Source organism: Lucilia cuprina, chromosome 3 (genome assembly GCF_022045245.1).
Source record: "Lucilia cuprina isolate Lc7/37 chromosome 3, ASM2204524v1, whole genome shotgun sequence".
Classification (NCBI taxonomy): Eukaryota; Metazoa; Arthropoda; class Insecta; order Diptera; family Calliphoridae; genus Lucilia; species Lucilia cuprina.
In genome coordinates this window covers 10981926-10983048 of record NC_060951.1, presented here as the reverse complement: position 1 = coordinate 10983048, position 1123 = coordinate 10981926, and the positions used below count along the sequence as shown (strand labels likewise).

At 33.3% G+C, this 1123-nt stretch overlaps 1 protein-coding gene across 1 annotated transcript in view; it reads right to left on the bottom strand.

Moving 5' to 3' along the window:
* Nucleotides 1-949: 949 nt before the first annotated feature.
* Nucleotides 950-1123, bottom strand: part of LOC124418761 (E3 ubiquitin-protein ligase TRAIP-like) — a 969-nt gene continuing 795 nt past the window's right edge. The window contains exon 3 of the mRNA XM_046946087.1: nucleotides 950-1030. Within this exon, the coding sequence (XP_046802043.1) occupies nucleotides 950-1030 (81 nt within the window). The remainder of the gene's footprint in view (nucleotides 1031-1123) is intronic.

Below are 1123 nucleotides of genomic sequence, written 5' to 3'. Positions count from 1 at the left end.
AAACAAAATAAACCAACTTTCGAGGGTTTATTTTAACTTTATTCCTAATCCTTTTCCATAAAGATTCGCCCTAAAAGGTTTCTATTAATATTACTTTAAAATGTTTATATTTGGTTGGTGGTTGTAAAGACCCACATCACAGACGATTTTAACCGTTGGCATCTAGTTAAAATCTAGCAATACTTTTATAATTTACAAATTATTCACATTGTTGATAAAAGCTTATGGTGAATGCGTTCCAACACGGAAAGCAATGATCGTCCAGGGCAGTCAAAAAAGTTTAAGATAAATAATTGAAGCAATTACACCATAAAGGTTGTTATCAAAATCAACAAAAGCTTACAAAATCTCTAGAAGTTACTCGAGCACAGGATTTCTTAAACATTTTGCGATCAGCAAGGAAATTGGGTACGATGCGAAATGATGACTATAGACCTTATATTTCAGAAATGCTACTTCAACACCGTAAAAGAATCTACAAATCATTACTTGTAAGAGATCAAATTTGATAGTCTAATATCCGTGGTGCTAAGTATGTGCTATGTATTTTGTGGAACTAAAAAGGTTTTATCATCGAGTATAAAATGCAACTTATTATTTTCTTATTCTAAGTGAGCATTAGCTGAGCATCTAGTCTAGTCCGCCATAAAAGCATAATCTTCAAACATTGGTTGGAGTTTTGCTTTTCCCACCATAGATCCCAGGGGTTCAATTTCTTTCAATCTCTAAGATACGCTCAACATTAGAATTGGATATCCAAAAATTTTGGCTTGATGGATATAAAGGAGGAAAAAGATCATAGGAGGATGTATACTGCAGCCGAGAAAAAAGGTTTGATTCTATGACATGATTCCATCAACTAGTCCTCGAATAGTAAATTGACAAGACTGAATGCAAAAAAGCAGCCAAGATAATAAGGAATTTTAATAGGGATTTAAACGGGTCACTGTTACTCAGTAATATTACTTCTGGAGGTTATGTAAGGATGTTGAGGAACTAGAGACAATTGAGCATGTAAATTGTCATTTCTCTAAAAGAGTTTCAGGAGAATATAGTTGGAAAATAGTGTTACCGATGTTATTCGAAGCTTCTATCTATTCGAATCCTTACATAACCTGCAAAA